This window comes from Ipomoea nil, unplaced genomic scaffold (assembly GCF_001879475.1).
Source record: "Ipomoea nil cultivar Tokyo-kokei standard unplaced genomic scaffold, Asagao_1.1 scaffold2647, whole genome shotgun sequence".
Taxonomy (NCBI): Eukaryota; Viridiplantae; Streptophyta; class Magnoliopsida; order Solanales; family Convolvulaceae; genus Ipomoea; species Ipomoea nil.
The window spans coordinates 598006-617442 of NW_017619075.1; the positions used below are offsets into that span (position 1 = coordinate 598006).

The window sequence follows — 19437 nt, forward strand, 5'->3', positions numbered from 1 at the left end:
AATACCTCATTGGGGATAAAAGTTTGGGTGGTGTTGGAAAGAGTGGAAAAATACAGTTAATATTATGGTGGAGTAAATATAGGGTGATGGTAATTGTGGTTGAGTTGTTGCCTTGTTGGTATACAAGGACCCAAAGGGTTAAGGTTCAAAAGGTTCAAAGGGGTTTGTCAAAAAGAAAAAAAGGTTCAAAGGGGCAGCTGGCAATGGGGCTTATTATATATACTATATAGGCGACCGAGGCTAGTCCACAAGTCAACAAAGATCCCAATTCCTAAGCAAAGCCGAAATACATTATTACATTTTCCACCAAATCAATCTCTCAGCTCACAGCACTCAAATTCAGCAATGACACTTGTTGATGCATCATCGTTCATTGACCCCTCTGCTGAAGATTTGCCATCTCAGGGACTGGGGGAACAAGCTCAACCGCCACTATATGCTGCCTCTCCCTCTCCCGTGAGCTCGTTGTTCAACCATGGCGGTCTCACCTGCCACCCTGTTACGGAGTCGGAGATGAGTGAAGAAGCTGAGACCACTATTGTTGTCCATCATCTACAAACAGATTGTGTTAATACAGACTGCGATTTGCTGTTCGATATGACGGGAGGAATGGTGATGAGCCCCCAATGGATGGGCTTTTCTGGCGAAGAACCGTTGTACCTTACGCCCGACATGGGGATGAGGGGAGGAATGATGATGAGCACGAGTCCCCCAAGGATGAACTACTTTTCCCCGCCGTCCGGTGATTCCGATCCATTTATATTGTGGAATTTTGCAGATCATAATGATGCTCAAGAGTTTGAGAATAGGAAGGGAATGATGACGCGGCCAACTTGGAAGCAGCAGCAGCCGCCGTGTATAGAAGAAGTTGGTGCTGCCAGAGCCAGTGCCACTCTCGCTGGTCTCGTTGAACGCGTTTGTCTCCCTCATCTCTTCATTCTCGATCTCAGTTCTTGTAAATGCCTACGGGATGTGAGACCCTCACCCTCGCTCAATAGTCTCACCTCTCCCAGTAGTTATTGTAAGCCAGGGCTGCCAGGCGCACTGGGTGTGACACCATGTCTGCTCAGCTTGGAATGGCTGTGTCAGAATATGGTTATAGAGTTAGGGAATGGAGAACAAATAATAAATGTCAAGCAGGCAGCCGCATATTTACAACTTGATTTTTCCTCCGAAAACAATTATGCCGTGTGCAGTTCACGAGCACTTGAGCTAGAAAGCTGGGGAGGGATGATAATGGAACGGATCTCAGTTAGTCACCGATGGCGGTATGCATTCTGCTCAAAAACGCAACCTTGGAATATGGTTTTAGAGGTACTGGATGTTGTAGTAAGCCTGCTGTTGTGTTTAGGGACAAACAATTATTCCTTTGGGATTTCGGTAAATGATGATTGCTCCTTCTCCTCATCCTCCGTTAATTCAAAGATGCACTCGTTGCTCTACTTTGAAAGGACGTGCCTAGAAATGCAGCACCAGAATAGTTTGGAAAGGCAGTTTGTAGACCACTTTGAGAGGCTTGTTCAAACAGGGGTTTTAGAGTTACTGAGTGGGGAAGAAATCAAGCTGCGGTATTTGCAAGAAGAAGTTGGTACTGCCTCCCAAAAGAATCACAGTGTTAGCATTTTGCCAGCGCTACTTGGAGCAGAAAGCAGGATGATGCAACTGGACTCACCATGTGAAGCCCATAATCCCAAATCCAATGCAACAAATGAAGGAAGGAACGTTGTTGTTGTTGGATTAAAAAGAACTGATGCCATAGGAAGAAACAGCTGGAAGAAAAAAGATCGACTTCATCTGGTACGGTGGCAGAAAGATCATGGGATTTCCGGCAAGGTTCTTGAACCACTGTTTGGTAAGAGGAGTCGTGATGCTCTTAAAGGTGAGCTATCAGTTTTATCATATATTTTATGGGGTAGTAGTTTCTTAGTATACAGATCAGAGGTGGTTTGGTTTTTGCTTGCTTGAATAGTTTCTCACAGACACCTTTGTTTTTCTTGAATCTCCGATCCTTCCGTTGTGCAGTTAGCTCATCTACATTCAAGCGAGCACGTCGGGACTTTGGCATCACTAGACACTCTTTAGAAGAAGTTGGTACTGCCTCGGATGAGAATCATACTGCTGACATTTGTCCTGCAGTTGAAGCACAATATGATGCTGCAGGGAGGGAAGGGATGCTGCTGCTGCAACAGGAGGACTCATCTTCTGAAGCCCACATTCCCGAATCCAGTGCAACAAATGAAGAAAGAAATAATGTTGTTGTTGAGTTAAATAATAGCATTGATGCCAATGGTGGAAACAGTAGTTCAGAGAAAACAGACAATATCAGCAGGTGGGAGAAAGATTATGGAATTACCCGCCAGCTTCTTGAACAACTGTTTGGTAAGAATCGCGATGATGCTGCTAAAACTCTTAAAGGTCAGCTAACACTACATTTTATCATATATTTAATGTGGTAATAGTATTCAATATTTGTTCAGTGTATAGATAGATAGGTGGTTATTGCTTCAAAATATACTTTCTCATAGACACATTTGCTTTTCTTTAATCTCCCATTATATTATATTGTGCAGTTAGCATATCTACATTGAAGCGAGCATGTCGGGACTTTGGCATCAATAGATGGCCAAATCACAAGGGAAAAAAGCCCAATTGCTCTCTCAACCAAAATCAACATGTACAAGCTGTTAAGAAACATAAAGGAATTCAACCTGCATGTCCTGCTCTGCCTCCTCTACAACCCACAAATACAAGCGAATGTAACACCACAATGTCTGTCAAGGTAACCTATAAAAATGATACCATAAGGCTTCCGCTCTCATCCTCCTCAACTATCAAATATTTGGAGGAGCAATTGGAAACAAAGTTCAAAATATCACTACAAAATATGTCTATCACGTATCAAGATGAGGAAGATGAGTGGATTACCCTGATGTGTGATTCGGGATTGTTGCACGGTCTGGATGTGTTGAGATCATGTGGCAAGACTGTAATCAGAATGATGGTCACCCCCAAATGTGGATGAAGGACTTCATTTTGCTCCTCTTCTCTCCCCTACTTACTTCCATTTCTTCCTTCTGGTGTTGGAACTATTCTACGTTTGTTTAGTAACTAGTTTTATGTGTTTTCTTCCCTTTGTACTCGTTGTAATGTTATACGTACAATATAACATACTCTTGTGCTGACTGGAAGTTTAGAGGTTTGTTCTTCTCTGATCTAATATAACATTGTTCCTTCTCTTTTCCAACCAATGTTCTACGTTTGGCATCTGATGTTTCTGTGGAATACAATTTATTTGCATTACACTTGGTCAATCCCCTTTATTGGAGTAATAATAGTAATAATAAATCCAACTTACAGTACTCAATAATGGTTATTTCATATGTCCTACTTGTATATACAGCTATGTTTACTTCTTTCTACAGAACTATATTTGGCTCAGATCGAATTTCTTGGGTTAAGGCTATCCTGCTATTTTAATAATTTTGCTCATCATTAAAGTTAATTGAAATACTTACCTACCCATTCTGAATAACTCATTTTTAATGGGGCTTAGCTTCACCCCAAAATTTTCTCCACCCTATTTCTTGAGGATACTTTTATTTTTGCAGACCAAGTGCTGAAGAGCTTACAGATTTTACCTATTTATTTTGGACTTGCATTGTAATGGCTTCTTTATGCCACATTCTAATTTTGTGATTGTGACGTCGTGAAAAAAAAAAAAAAAAAATTCTTGCTTGGAAAGAGAAGAAGACAAAAAGTCTCAAAGTAAATAATTTGAAAATGGCAATTAAACAAGAGAGACTTAAAATCCATCCTTTTGTGTCAAATTAAAGATGACTTTAGAACTAACATTCAATTGGATGGACCATGATGCACACAATTGTGTAGACTACAAATAAAATGTACATGATTTTGTGTATATAGAGTACATAATTTGAAAATACATTATTTGAGTATTGAAAGTATATTATTTTGTATACTATTAAATAATGTATAGTCAGTACATAAATAATGTACTTTTAACATATTAAAAATGTACTCTGTATTCAGAGAAAGTACATTATTTGAGTACTTAATTTATATTATTTTGAATAATATACATTCAATATATAAATAATGAATTTTCTCTAAATACAAAATACATTTTTTATAGTTTATGCAGCGTTTTGTGAACTATGGTCCACATGAAAATTTGCCTATTGAAACGGTTTAGCATCGACTAAGGTGTTATCAACAAGATTATACAGAGATCCTAACTATTTCTAGCAAAGCCGAAGCTAAAGATGAAAATAAAACACTAGCTAGCTATAATTTGCTCCTTTCATTCTCTTCTACCAAAGGTACTTGCATTTCTTCTGATCTTGTGTTGAAAATTATTGTAGGTTTGTTTAGCAGCTAGTGTTACACCTTGTTCTTTTTATATATTATTGTTGGCACTAATTACTTATTTTACCTAGACTACCTTGCACTCATAACTTTAATTTGTTTCTGAAACCGAAAAATGCTAGCTAGCTACATCAACGTACTCTTCATAATAATTTAATGAGTAATACGTTTTGATTGCTTAATTTAATAGAGATCATAACTTTTATCTATTTTTTTCTTCTTCTAATAAAATTTGAACACAAGTGAGAGTAAAAGTTAGAAATATGTTTTTGAAGTTGATGTAATATTTTTCTAATTTAATAGTGTGATTAACCAATAGTCCTTGTCATCGTTGACAACCCTTACTACCATTGTCATTAGTTAAAACTTGCTACCATTGTCATTAGTTAAAAAAATTGCTTCTTATTGCCATCAACCAATCCCAAATTCGAAACAAAGATAAAAGAAGACGAAGAAGCTATGAAATGATAACATTTTTTTTCATTAAATTTTCATTTGATTTTTTTGGTAATTTGTGAAAGAAGCAAGAAAATTTCCCCCCACTTTTGGGGTGCATGGGGGGAAATTTTTGTGGTACATGGTCTCGAAGAGGGGCATTGAGTCCAACCCCGACAAGGTCAAGGCCATCCTGGACATGGAACCTCCGAGGTCCCTCCAGGAGGTCCAGCGCCTCAACGGGCAGTTGACAGCCCTGGGTCGTTTCCTTTCGAGGTCGGCCGAGAAATCATTGCCGTTCTTTGGGGTCCTCAAAATGACCAAGGGCTTCGAGTGGTCCGAAGGTCTTCGAAGACCTCAAGACGTACCTGATGTCGATCCCCCCTGGCCAAACCCGTTAAGGGAGAGGTCCTATATCTGTACCTGGGCATCTTGCAGGCCGCGGTCAGCTCCGTGCTGGTCCGGGACGACGAGGGGGTCCAACGGCCCGTATATTATACGAGCCGAGCTCTACGGGGGGCGGAGATCAGGTACACACCCGTGGAAAAGGCCATCTTCGCAGTAGATGTGACGGCAAAGAAGCTGAACCACTACTTATAGGCCCACCCCGTACAGGTCCTCACCAACCAGCCACTAGACGCAGTACTGACGGCCTCGGGGTCGGCCAGCAGGTTGGTCAGGTGGGCCATGCGGCTGGGCCAGTTTGACATCCAGTTCAAGCCCAGACCCGCCATCAAGGGGCAGGCACTGGCTGACTTTATAGTCGAGTGTACTGCCCGGGAGGCCACAGAGCGGGTCCGGGACGAAGACGAGGAGTGGTGGACCCTTTCAACGGACGGGTCCTCCAGCACCAAAAGCTGCGGGGGAGGAGTCGCCCTCATAACCCCGGAAGGGTTCCGGGCCTACTACGCCCTTCCGCTTCGCATTCAAATTATCCAACAACGAAGCCGAGTATGAGGCGCTCCTGGGGGGCCTTCACCTCGCGCAAAATATGAAGGTGGAGAAGCTCAAAATCCGATGTGACTCTAGACTCGTGGTGGGACAGGTCACAGGTGAATTTGAAGCAAGTGATGACGCCTCGGTTCAGGACACCTCGGCCCAAGGCACCTCGACACAAGGCACCTTGGTTCAGGACACCTCGGCCCAAGGCACTTCGGCTCAGAATACCTCGGCCCAAGACGCCTCGGCATAAGACGCCCCGGCTCAAGACGCCTCGGCACAAGGCACCTCGACCATGGTGAGCTCGGCTACATTCGCGCATGGAGGTCGGGTCAGGATATCTACTCTCTTTCGTTGTCGACTTCCACTCGCAACGAAGAGAGTGGGGGACTCATGACGGATATATTATACTCACGACCCGACCCGGGGTAGCAACGCAGACCCGGAGCACCACGTTGGAGCCCAAAAGCACCCCGGCCCACGGCACCTTGGAGGTGCCCCGACCCGAGCCGAGTGACGTCGGGCTCGGTTCGGGTAGCACGACTCTACTCGAGCTCGGGCCATAGCGAGCTCGGCACTACTCGAGCCCGGGGACTCGACCCGACCCGGTCCACCCGGGTCCCCGGTCAAAGAGCGATCTAACCGCCCCCCTCTTTAGGGGGAGTGGTTGGGGGGTTTGTTGCATATAAAAACCCCCCACCTCACCTTGTTAGGACAACTTGATTCCTATTCTACACACTTTTGTCTTACTAAATCTTTGTAATAGCCAATTCTACGGCATTTAATATAATATACGGTCTCACGACTTTTACGACATCGTTTTATATTATTTATTTATTATTCGTATTACGTTCTTATCCGGATTTATTGATTTGGGTCCGCCCCGGATTAATTAAATCCATCAATCTTAATTTTTAATTATTTCAATGTCTTCGAATTTGCAATTTCTTTAACTTTAGTTATTTCAATGTCTTCAATTTCGTACTTGAGTTAATTTTAATGATTCCAATTACTTCGAATTTGTAAGGTTCATTTGGGGTTTAGTTTTGCAATTCAAATCGTAATTCAAATTAATAACACAAATTATTTTAGATAAACAAAATTTTGTACTATAATTTGCCTTCGGTTATATACGTAATACGAATAACTTTTTAAATTGTTTTTTAAAAAATTACATTTTTAGATTTTCAATATTGTTGTTTTTAATATTTAAAAGTAATTTATATAAAAAATTGTGTTTTTGAATTTTCATTTTTGTTATTTTTAATATTTAATGTAATTTATATATTGATATAAATTAATAATGTTGATGAGAAAATAATATTTATTGAAAAACGATATTAATTTTGTAAAGTTATGTGAAATTGGGTATATTTTAAAAGTTGAGTGAATTTACAGAAATGTAGTGTGAATAGTAAATGAATTAAAAATTGAGTTATGTGAATGTGAGATTCATTTTTAATAGTTAGAGGATAACAGGATAAGGATAGCCTTATGGAGTAAATGTACGGTGATGGAAATTGAGGTTGAGTTGTTGGTATAGAAGGACCCAAAGGTTTAAGGTTCAATGGGTTCAAAGAGGTTTGTCAAAACAAAGAAAAAAAAGGTTCCTCGTTTATAATTCCTTATTATATATATATGGCCTACCGACGCTAATCTAATCCGATCCACAATTTCAAATGTAATTAATATATAACTCAAATATATAATGTGTATATATTATTATTAATAAATAAGATAAGAAAATATATGGTGGATGCATGTGCATGGTAACAATAGTGGAAAAGATAACGAAAGTTATGATGGTAGTGGTATGTTTGTCCAAAATATTTTAATGTATAACATTTATAGCATAATGTATAAAAAAACTTAACGAAAAAAACAAACATAAATGAAATGTATAATTTTCATTCACTTATTATATTTTATTATTTAGATTCAGATATAAAGGTCGACAACAACATGTGAAACTCTTTTAAAAGGATATTTTTTTATATTCGTTTTATTGTATTGTCTCCTACAGTTTTATATGTTACCATATGACTGTATGATTACATCTTTTATATTTCTATTGTTTTTTTTTTCTCCCATGGAGAATCCGCAACAGACAACTTCAACAAATTAAAGATGAAAATAAAATTAAAGGCGCACTATCACACATTCACACCGCCTAAGAGTGATTGGAACACACTTTATGAGTTTATGGAATAAAAAAGGCGCATGCGGCGGTCACCCTTGACCAAGCTTTTTTTTTTTTTTTTGAAAGGCACCCTTGACCAAGCTAAGTACATTATATTGGATAATTTGAATAACTCATCTTTGAGGGGGCTTAAGCCCAAAATTTTCTCCACCCTATTTTTATTCAAACATTCTTAGTGCTGAAGAGCTTACAGATTTTACCAATTCATTTGGGTTGGGTTATTGCTGTTTTTTATCTGTTGCTGCTCAATGCATGCTAATACAATCTTTTTGCAGTCTAATAGTTTATTCAACTTCTTATGCTTTAATTTGCTTTAATTGAGCACAAAAACCCTGTTTTGAATCTACAAAAATTCCTTTTACAGACTTAGGATATCCCATTATTTGTGACAGAAGAAAGAAGGTTATGGATATTGTATAAAGTTGCTGGAAAGACAAGAAAATTTTTATCATTTGGGTGAAAAAGTATCCTTATTAAGCATGTTTAAGGCTGTCCTTATCCCAGCAAACATCTCCCACTCTAAAAAATGGGTCCTACTTCCACATCATCCCATTTGTAAATCATCTATTATTCACACTACATCCCTACAAATATCTCTCTCTCAAAAATAGGTCCCACTTTAATTTTATATTATATATATAATAATAAAATAATAAAAAAATAAAGAAAAGTACAAATTTGCAGGCAGCCATGCTGCCTTGCAATACTAAAGTACAAAGAAGGCTGCCATTACAAACTTGCAACATTAGCAAGTTTGCATTACACATCATATAACAAAAATAACTAAAAATAAAAAATAAATCCATGTGGCATGCCAAATCATCTTGCAAATGGGTACATTTGCAGAGATAAGTTCAGCCTAACAATCAATCTCAACTAAATTTTTTAGTTGCCATTAGACATCCCGAACATTTCAAACTCGGTTTACTAATATTCTGTAATTTTCTACTCTCTCTCCCTCTCTCTCTCTCTCTCTCTCTATATATATATATAGGTCTTCTCGGTGCGATTAATCCGACATACACCATTAGGTATGCATAAATGCACCATACAGTGTTCGAGAATAATCAAACAAACATAAACACAAGTAGTTTATCTAAAGCGATCCGCTAAGAACCCTGGTATAGAAGGACCGAAAGGTTTAAGGTTGAAAAGGTTCAAAGGGGTTTGTAAAAAAAAAAGGTTCAATGGGGCAGCCGGTAATGGCGTCATCGTTTATTATATATAGATGGTCGACCGACTAATCTAACCCACAACAACAAAGATCCCCCAGCAAAGCCGAAATTAAAGATGGTTACATTTTACACCAAATCAATCTCCTCTCACACCTACTCAAATTCAGCAATGACAGTCGTTAACCCTTCTGCTGAAAATTTGCCATCTCCGGGACTGGCGGAAGAAGCTCAACCGCCACCATATGCTGCCTCCCCCTCTCCCACGAGGTCGTTGTTCAACCATGGCGCTCTCACCTGCAACCCTGTTACAGAGTCGGAAATGAGTGAAGAAGCTGAGACGACTATTGTTGTCCATCATCTACAAACAGATTTTGATAATCACTTTGTTAATACACAGTGGGATTCGCTGTTCGATATGACGGGAGGAATGGTGAGAAGCCCCCAATGGATGGGGTTTTCTGGTGATGAACCGGTGTACCTTGCGCCCGACATGGGGGGAGAAATGATGATGAGCACGAGTCCCCCAAGGATGAACTACTTTTCCCCGCCGTCGGGTGATTCCATCGGAAATTCCGATACATCAACATTGTGCAATTTTGCAGATCATAGTGAGGCTCCGTGTATAGAAGAAGTTGATGCTGGCAGTGGCAGTGCCTTGGGCATTTGGGCAACAGAAAACATGGGAGGGACGGTGCAACCACAAAGAACCGATGATCACTCTGTTAATAATGTAGGTGAGTGGTTCCAATTGGCGGGAGGAATGATGCCGAGTTCGTCAACGATGATGAACTGTTCATTGCCGTCCGATGCTTCCCATTCCCTCGGAGGAAGTCTTGACCCATATACATTTTGGGATGATCTGATGAAGCAACATACTAATACTGTAAATATAAAAGAAGATAATAAGGGGCAACAATGTAATTAGAGCTTAAATAATTCTGTTATAACTGCTTCCTCTTCGTCTATATATACAGAAGAGAGAAGCAGTGTAGAGTGCTAGTTTTTCCTTCTGTAATCTTCATCTCTTTTCTACTCAAATGCAATACTTCATCCCTTCATCCTATCATGGTATCAGAGCTGCGTAAGGGCTCATACGCAGCGGTGGTTTCCGGCGAGATGAATCAGCAAGAGCAGCCGGCAACAGCAATTCCTGCTTCTCCAGTCCAGGCAGAAGGCTCGTCTCACGTTCCGCAGAGGATCGTAGGTCACAGAAGCTCCAGCTTGGAGGAAATGGAGAATCCTCTATTTCTCAGCTCGACGGACAATCCGAGCACAATGCTCGTCAATCCTCCCTTAACAGGAAGCTCTAACTATGGAGCTTGGAGTATATCAATGCGGATCGCATTGGAAGTCAAAAACAAGTGGTGTTTTATCGTAGGAGGAGTTCCGACGGCGACTCATGATGATGTCAATTACGGAGCTTGGAGGCGATGTAACTTGATCATCTGCTCCTGGATTTTCAGGTCAGTAAGTCCTTCCATAGCTAGCAGTATTATGCATCTGGATAGTGCGAGAGAGGTTTGGGACGATCTCAGGAAGAGATTCTCCCAGTGTGATGCTCAAAGGATATCCACTCTGCAAAATGAGATCTATAGTCTCAAACAGAACAATCTTACTGTTAATGAATATTACACTAAATGCAAAGCTATGTGGGAAGAAATGAATGTGCTGCGTCCTCTGCCTGTTTGTGTTCCGAGGTGCTCCTGCAACCTTGTTGAACAAATTAGAAAAGAACGGGATATAGATTGTGTTATCCGATTTCTACAAGGTCTTAATGATGATTATGCTGGTTTGAAGTCCAATGTCTTGATCCTTGATCCTCTACCAGAGGTATACAAGGTTTTTGTTATGGCAGAGAAAATTGAGAGACAGATCAGTTTGATGAACTGGAAAACAACTAATCTGGAAAACGTTCAAGCTCATGCTGCTCAAACACAAGTTACTGGTGAAGGTGTTGCCTCCTATACTGGTGAGATAGCAGCCATGAACTCTCAAAATTCTTACAATAACTTCAAACGCAACAACAATGGGAATAAGGGAGCCAAATGTACTTTCTGCGGGATGAGTGGACATACCGTAGATAAATGCTACAAAAAACACGGCTATCCACCGGGGTGGATACCGGGATTCAAATCAAAGGGAAAGCAAACCATGAATGTTGCAGCTGTACCAAGCAGTGTAACAGATTTGGGAATAACTCCCGATCAGCTGCAAGGATTGCTTAGTCTTCTCCAAAAACAGCCTGGACAGTCACCAGTCAATTCGACAGCGTCGGCAGTGACTCTTACTCCAAATTTTAAGGAATCCTCTTATAATGATGAAGGCAGGTATTCTCAAATTCATATTAATTCTTTACTCTTATGTGATACTACTTGGATTATAGACTCGGGGGCTACCGATCACATAGTATGTGCTCTTGAATTTTTCAAGTATTATCATGTTGTGAATGGCCTTGAAGTGAGCTTACCTACTGGAGAAGGAATCACTGTCAAGCACATAGGGGATGTTCAACTCAAAGAAGGACTATGGTTGAAGGATGCCCTTCATATACCCTCTTTCAAGTTCAACATCATATCCGTGAGTAAATTGTTGCAAACTGGATGTTGTGATCTAACTTTTCTATCTGGAAAATGCATTATTCAGGGACCTCGTGGGAAGATTCTTGGTTTAGCTAGACAAGAGAAAGGCTTGTATATGCTGCTGGAACCCCCTCAGAAAACAGTGCCAGAGCACCAGATTTTTGCTGCTCAAAGTGTTGACAGTAGAACATGGCACCAAAGACTAGGACATTTTCCTATGAGTAGATTTCATTGTTTGAAGACTATTACTGTTTCTGGTACCAAACAAGAACCATGTGATATTTGCCAATTGGCTAAACACAAAAGGTCCCATTTCCCTTTAAGTACTACTATTACAAATGCTCCTTTTGATCTTATTCATGCAGACATTTGGGGTCCCTTCCATGTTAAATCTTTGAATGGGGAACGCTACTTTCTAACCTTGGTTGATGATTTTTCCCGATTTACATGGCTCCGTTTAATGAAGCATAAATCAGAAACTAAGCAGCTCATAAAATGCTTTCATGCTTTTGTTCACACACAATTTGGGGTGTTGATTAAAACCATTAGAACTGACAATGGTCTTGAATTCAATTTGACTGATTTTTTTGAAGAGAATGGAATGGTGCATCAAAGATCGTGTGTCTACACTCCATAACAGAATGCTGTTGTAGAACGAAAACACCAACATATTCTTGGTGTTGCCAGGGCCATTCGCTTTCAGGCTTCCCTTCCCCTTGAGTTTTGGGGGCATTGCGTCATGCATGCCGTTTTCATCATAAATAGATTGCCTTCTCCGGTGATTGATTAGGATAGTCCTTATTTTCGGTTGCATAAGAGAGAACCTGATCTCTCAAAGATGAAGGTTTTTGGATGCTTATGCTATGCTTCTAATTTAGCTCCTTCTAGGCACAAGATGGCTCAAAGGGGAAGGAAGTGTGTTTTTCTTGGAATTCCTGCTCATGTCAAAGGTTTTCTCCTATTTGATCTTCAAGAAAAGCTTGTGTTTATATCAAGAGATGTCGACTTCTATGAGCATTCTTTTCCTTTCTTTGAAAAGAAGCCACAAGACTCCTCATCATCAGAAGTCCCGTTACCTATTATTCCCATTGACATTCCACAAGCAGAAGTTCCAAGCAATGTTCCGGAAACAAACTCGTCTCATAATGCAGAATGGATATCCCGTATTGATGAAGCAGCCAATTCTTCCCATGATGGCTCTTCTTTTAACACTCAAGCTATACAGTCCGAGTCCTCTCATCATATCATCCCTGATGAAACCAACAACTCATCCACTCACAATTCTGAGCCTCCAGAACAGAATTATGCCTCTGATCAGCCCAGAAGATCAAGCAGATTTCGTCGTGCTCCTAATAAACTTCAAGATTATTATTGTGAGTCTCTAACCTCCAGAAGGTCTTCTCCGCATCTCTTGTCTAAGGTCATTTCATTTGATGATCTATCCCCACCTCACAGAGCCTTCTCCATGGCAGTCAGTTCTACTAGTGAACCAAAGTCTTATAAACAGGCAATCCGCTACGATTGTTGGAAGGAGGCTATGAATACAGAGATTCAGGCCTTGCAAGACAACCATACATGGGAATTAACTGATTTACCACCTGGAAAAATTCCCATAGGTTGTCGATGGATTTATAAGATCAAACTACGGGCAGATGGTACCATTGAGCGGTATAAAGCACGTCTCGTTGCTAAGGGGTACACACAGCAATTGGGAGTTGATTATCTTGAGACTTTTTCTCCCGTTGCAAGGCTAACCACCATACGAACAGTTTTAGCTGTGGCATCTTCTCGCAACTGGCACATCCACCAGTTGGATATAAATAACGCCTTTCTTCATGGCGACTTAACAGAAGAAGTTTATATGAGTTTGCCACCTGGTTTCCATTCAAACAAGCCGAATCAAGTGTGCAGATTACTTCGTTCTCTCTATGGTCTTAAACAGGCAAGTCGCCAATGGAACACTAAGCTGAGCTCGGCTTTGATAACTAGAGGTTTTGTCCAATCCAAGTCAGATCCTTCCTTATTTACTATGGGTGATAAGGCTGTTTTTCTTGCTGTTCTAGTCTACGTAGATGATATCATCGTGACTAGTCCTAACTTGCAGTTGATCAATGATCTTAAAAGGTTTCTCGATGATGCCTTCAAGATAAAAGACTTGGGACAGTTGGGGTATTTTCTGGGCATTGAGGCACATATCAGTGAACATGGTTTGAACCTATGCCAGCGCAAATATACTCTAGTCATCCTTACCGAAGCTGGTTTCATTGATTGCAAACCTGTTACTACTCCTATGGTTCCCGGGCAGAATTTGCAGCATGGTGATGGAGAACCATTACCTGATGTTGGGGCTTATAGACGCTTGGTTGGCCGGTTGTTATATCTCACAACAACTCGGCCAGATATCACTTATGCGGTTCACAAACTGAGTCAGTTTGTTAATGCACCTACTGACAAACATCTCAGCGCTGCTCACAGGGTTTTGCGTTACATCAAATCCGCCCCTGGACAAGGTTTATTCTATCCTAGAAATGGGAATTTGCAGCTAAGCGTGTTCTGTGACTCGGACTGGGCAACCTGCCCTGAAACACGGAAATCTACTACTGGTTTCTGCGTATTTCTTGGCGCTGCAATCATTTCGTGGAAGTCTAAAAAGCAAGCAACCATCTCCCGGTCATCTTCCGAGGCAGAATACCGAGCGTTGGCCTCTGCTACATGTGAGACACAATGGATTGTTTTCTTGCTCAAAGATTTGCAGGTTGATATGATGAAGCCTGCTGTGCTATTTTGTGATAACAAGTCGGCTGTGGCCATTGGCGAAAATCACGTCTTCCATGAGCGCACCAAGCACATCGAAATTGATTGTCACATTGTTAGGGAGAAGGTGTCTCAAGGCTTGATCAAACTCTTATCTATCCCATCCACACGGCAGATAGCAGACGGTCTCACTAAACCTCTTCCAACCATCTTGTTCCAAGAATTCAACTCTAAGCTGGGCATACAAGACATGTACGCGCCATCTTACGGGGGGGGGGGGGTGATGAAGCAACATACTAATACTGTAAATATAAAAGAAGATAATAAGGGGCAACAATGTAATTGGAGCTTAAATAATTCTGTTATAACCGCTTCCTCTTCGTCTATATATACAGAAGAGAGAAGTAGTGTAGAGTGCTAGTTTTTCCTTCTGTAATCTTCATCTCTTTTCTACTCAAATGCAATACTTCATCCCTTCATCCTATCATGATCTAGCGTATAATATGGGTCATGTGTTTCTTAATAAGGAACTAATAATGAAGATGATGGTTTCATGGAATGCTGTGGATTCTGAAGTTTCCCCCCACAAGGAGCTTTGGTTGAATATTGAGTTACAGGCAATGGAAAAAGGATTGCCGGTGCCGCATTTAAATGTTTATCTTTTCTTGAAATGTACGTATACTAGCTTCAGTTTAATAGGAATTGAAGTAGGAATCGGGGGAGCATTGTTTGAACAAAAATCAGTTACTCATCCACCAAGAAGTGGTCAATGTTGTATGGACAGTAGCGTGGTTGAATTTTTGGAAAAGCAGTTTGGGGATACTTCCAACAGTTTGCAACCAATGATAGCACGCTTGGAAATAGCGTCCCTAGAAGCTCAGCATTGGAATAGTTTGGAAAGGCAGATGCAAGACAACCTTGAGAGGCTTTCTACAGAGTTAGAAAAGAGTTTCAATCTTGAGAGGCTTACTGCAGAGTTAGAAAAGAATTTCAATCTTGATATGCTTGCTGCAGAGTTCGAACAGAATTTCAGTCTTGAGATGCTTGCTGCAGAGTTAGAAAAGAGTTTCAATCTTGAGAAGCTTGCTGCAGAGTTCGAACAGAATTTCAGTCTTGAGATGCTTGCTGCAGAGTTAGAAAAGAGTTTCAATCTTGAGAAGCTTGCTGCAGAGTTAGCAAAGAGACGTACTGTTCGCATTTTGCCAGCACCACTTGAAGCAGAATGCAGGATGATGCAATTGGACTCACCATGTGAACCCCATATTCCCAAATCCAGTACTGCAACAAATAATACCACTGATGCCAAAGGTGGAAACAGTAGTTCACACAAATCTATCAGCAGGTGCAGGTGGGAGAAAGATCATGGAATTAACGGCCAGGTTCTTCAACAACTGTTTGGTAAGAGTCTCGGTGCTGCTGCTAAAACTCTTAAAGGTGAGCTAACACTACAGTTTTATCATATATTTGATGTGCTAGTATTCAATATTTTCTTAGTGTATAGATAGATAGGTGGTTATTGCTTCAATATACACTTTCTCATTGATACATTTGCTTTTCTCTAATCTCCCATTATATTATATTTTGCAGTTAGCACATCTACATTCAAGCGAGCATGTCGGGACTTTGGCATCAATAGATGGCCAAATCACAGTAAGGGAAAAATGCCCAATTGCTCTCTCAACCAAAACCAACATGTACAAGCTGTTAAGAAGCATAAAGGAATTCAACCATCTCCTGCTCTGCCTCCTCTACAAGCTACAAATACAAGCCAATGTAACAGCACAAAGTCTGTCAAGGTAACCTATAAAAATGATACCTTAAGGTTTCCACTCTCGTCATCCTCAACTATATATATGAAATATTTGGAAGAGCAATTGGAAACAAAGTTGAAAATGTCACTAGAAAATATGTCTATCAAGTATCAAGATGAGGAAGATGATTGGATTACCCTGACCTGTGATTCGGAATTGAAGCACGGTATGGAAGTGTTGAGATCATGTGGCAAGATCATAATCAGAATGATGGTCACCCCCAAATTTGACTGATCGATCTGTGGATGGAGGACTTCATTTTGCTCCTTTCGTTCTCCCCTACCTACTTGTATTTCTTCCTTCTGGTGTTGAAACCATTCTAGGTTTGTTTAGTAACTGGTTTCATGTGTTTTCTTCCCTTTGTACCCTTTGTAATGTTTAATGTACAATATAACATCCTCTTGTCCTGGCTGGAAGTTTAGAGGTTTGTTCTTCTCTGATCTAATTTCATATTTTAGGCTGCTTCCTTCTCTTTTCCAACCAATGTTCTACTTTTGGCATCTGATGTTTCTGTGGAATACAACTTATTTGCATTACACTTGGTCAATCCCCTTTATTGGAGTAATAATAATACCAACTTACAATACTCAATAATGGTTATTTCATATGTCCTACTTGTATATAGGGCTATGTTTACTTGTTTCTAATGGCCTTATTACAGAATCAGTATAATCAGAACTATATATGGCTCAGATCCAATTTCTTGGGTTAAGACTATCCTGCTGTTTTGATAATTTTGCTCATCATTAAAGTTAACTCAAATACTACCTACCCATTCTGAATAACTCATTTTTTAGGGGGCTTAGATTCACATTATTTGTGTAATGAGTATTTATTATTTAGCATATTATTCATAGTTTACAATATAATTTGTTGTCTCGACAAAAAAAAAAATTGACGAAAGGGTTAATTAAAGTATTGAATTAAATAATAATAATAAAAATAAATAGGTCACAAAATTTTTAAAAAGAGGCCATTTGCAAGTTCTTCGTAATAATTTAATGAGTAATTTTACATGTAATCTCAACTTATACTCTCATTTTCTACTTTATATGACGTGACATGCTGATTGCTTAATTTAATAAGGGTTATGGTGTTTATTCATTCTTTATTTTTTTTTCCTCTAATCAAATTTGAACACAAGTGGAAATAAAAATTAGAAATAAGTTTTTGAAGTCCATGTAGTATTTTTTTAATTTAATAGTGTGATTAACCCATAGTCCTTGTCATCGTTGACAACCCTTGCAGCCATTATCATTAGTTTAAAAAAAAAATGCTTATTATTGCCATCAACCAATCCCAAATTCGAAACATTGATAGAGAAGACAAACAAGCTATGAAATGATAACAATTTTTTTTTCTTTTATTAAATTTTTATTAGATTTTTTGGTGTATTTTGTGAAAGAAGCTAGAAAATTGTTGACCTAGAGATCAATGTTGTTTACCAGGAAGAAATAAGTTTTGACATGGATATTGAATTTGTTAAATTAATTTTTTTTTAAATACTACATAGATTGTACTTTTTTAAAAAAAGTTCAAAAAGCATAATTTTGTGCGTATGTGTGTGTATGTGTAATACAATTCCTATTGTAATCTATACTATATTATATATAAAAACAAAATCCTGAATTTTTAAATTCCCGCCCAATTATTAAAAAATCTCTCTTCCTAATAAAATATATTGATTTCTACTTTCCCATTCGTACAATAATTCTGGGTTAAAATTCTATAATAATATTATAAAATAGTGTAATACAATTCCTATTGTAATCTATATATATATAAAAATAAAATCCTAAACTTTTAACTTCCCGCCCAATTCTAAAAAAATCTCTCTTCCTAATAAAATATATTGATTTCTACTTTTTGTACAATATTATATTTGTAAAACGCAAATATATTAACACTTATTATTAATTAAGTGTTAATAATAATAGTAAGAATATTAACGTAAGAATTATAACATAGAATAAATCATAATAATTAATAACTATAGTCTAGGATTAAATTTGGAATTGTCAGGAAAGATAAACGATCTCTGGTGAAATTAACTCTTAAATAATTATATATCGATTTAAATATTCTTAATATATTACAACAATTCCATTCTGTGTATCGCACGAGTGAAAATACTAGTTAAGTAAAAAAAAAAGGGAAAAAAAGTGTAGAAACTTTGAAAGAGTAAATACCAGCCAAGGTCCCTCGAGTTTGGTGGTTCCACCACCTATAGTCCCTAACTTCTGTAATTACCATCCGTGGTCCTCCGAGTTGCAAAAACTGACCTACTACCATCCTTCCGTTAGTTTCTTCCATCTAAGCCGTCAAAAGTGAGGGTAAAAATATCATTTGGTATATATAATTCTTTTTTACTATCGCTCAAAGCCAACTCACTGCTGCCACCCCGAGAATCTCGTCGGAAACACCCACCACCACGCCGGCAGCCACTGCTCAGCCACGATCACCGTCAACCTCGGGGGAATCTTAGGAGCGGAATCCTGTATTTGTATTAGCATAAATGTAGGAAAGCAGACCCCAGGGGGGGTTCTGCTTCCCTACATTTAAGTTACCTTTCTTACATTTAAGTAGGAGCAGTCTGCCCCTTACTCAATTCCCTTTAGGAATTGCGGGGCGAGGAATTCATTATTCGAACTTCCTACGGAAGCCTTAATCGTTACCCCCTTGCTTCGCTTTCCCCTCGGTGGATCCTCCCGCTCTCTTTAGGGGAACTAAGGCCCTTCCCTCCTGCCTTCCGTTTTTGGACTATGGGCAGAGGGAAGAGCTTATTTCCCCGTAGGAATCCCTTCGGGCTATTAAATACGATCCCTAGCCACAGTCAAGAAAGGAACTCAACTCTTAAGACTGCTACTGCTTTTAGGACTTATTCCTCTTCAACGAGCCTTAAGGAGAGATCGGAAAGCTTCCTCCGCCCGGAGTTAGCTTCCCTCGAAGGGTTTTAAAGGAGAATTCTTTAGATTGCTACGGCTTCCTCTCAATCGCCGAGGGCTCGCTGCAGGTCCCAGTAGGCCGGTCAAGGAACAATAACTCAAGCAAGTCCGTGGAGCTCTTTCTCATCAATTTAAGACATTCAAACAATGCCCGCTATCGTAGGTGATGTTCTCAACCGTCGTCGGATCTTCTTGCCTCGCGTCAACTGTTTG

General features: G+C 39.6%; 2 protein-coding genes across 5 annotated transcripts in view; both read left to right on the forward strand.

Annotated features, from left to right (window-relative positions):
* The window catches only part of LOC109154497 (ADP,ATP carrier protein, mitochondrial-like), an 83121-nt gene that overhangs the window by 19208 nt on the left and 44476 nt on the right, over window positions 1–19437 (forward strand). The window contains exons 5-6 of one of the 3 annotated variants that reach the window (XM_019302254.1): window positions 15075–15085; window positions 17015–17085. The exons of the other annotated variants lie outside the window; for them this stretch is intronic. The gene's annotated coding sequence lies outside the window, so the exon portion shown is untranslated. Of the gene's footprint in view, window positions 1–15074; window positions 15086–17014; window positions 17086–19437 lie in introns of those variants that run through there. 3 annotated transcript variants of the gene reach the window in all.
* LOC109154494 lies at window positions 458–16630 on the forward strand. Of its 2 annotated transcripts, XM_019302249.1 has the most exons (4): window positions 458–1759; window positions 2023–2415; window positions 2571–2835; window positions 16327–16630. In XM_019302249.1, exons 1-4 carry the CDS (start codon window positions 514–516, stop codon window positions 16511–16513), a joined length of 2091 nt encoding a protein of 696 aa, XP_019157794.1. In that variant the 5' UTR covers window positions 458–513; the 3' UTR covers window positions 16514–16630. The 2 variants fall into 2 exon arrangements, with proteins under 2 accessions (XP_019157794.1, XP_019157793.1); XM_019302248.1 differs by lacking the exon at window positions 16327–16630 and having other exon boundaries at window positions 2571–3177.